This window comes from Penaeus monodon, chromosome 34, assembly GCF_015228065.2.
Source record: "Penaeus monodon isolate SGIC_2016 chromosome 34, NSTDA_Pmon_1, whole genome shotgun sequence".
NCBI lineage: Eukaryota > Metazoa > Arthropoda > Malacostraca > Decapoda > Penaeidae > Penaeus > Penaeus monodon.
The window spans coordinates 5966021-5966432 of record NC_051419.1 but is presented as its reverse complement, the minus strand read 5'-3'; the positions used below and the strand labels follow the sequence as shown (position 1 = coordinate 5966432).

At 38.6% G+C, this 412-nt stretch overlaps 1 protein-coding gene across 1 annotated transcript in view; it reads right to left on the bottom strand.

Moving 5' to 3' along the window:
* Positions 1-412, bottom strand: part of LOC119594539 — a 24704-nt gene that overhangs the window by 9216 nt on the left and 15076 nt on the right. Inside the window, exon 6 of the mRNA XM_037943571.1 lies at positions 40-184. Coding sequence (XP_037799499.1) covers positions 40-184 — 145 coding nt within the window. The remainder of the gene's footprint in view (positions 1-39; positions 185-412) is intronic.

Below are 412 nucleotides of genomic sequence, written 5' to 3'. Positions count from 1 at the left end.
CACACATATACAGTTATCACGAAATCATTCTTTAAATACCGAATACTTGACACTTCATCGGGCAGGGAGCGTTGCAGGTTAAGTTATTGTACACGTTTCCCTCGAAGTCAATTTCCCGCCATGTGTGAAAGCACCGCTGGTCTTCCTCCATCCCCGGGGCGAAGAGAGTCCCGTTTACCAGTATCTGTGGTAAAAAAAAAAAAAAATGAAGATCAGATCATATTTTAATTATAAAAGGGTAAGAGGACACTTTGGGGGAAAAATGAAAATGGCTTTAAGTACTTTTCCCTTCCAAAAACATAGGCTAAGAATGATGAAGATTCTTACTCGTCTGTGATATGAATATTACACAAGAATGAGTGATTTAACCCTGAAGTGATATTTTAGCATAAAAGACGTGTTCACATCGTTG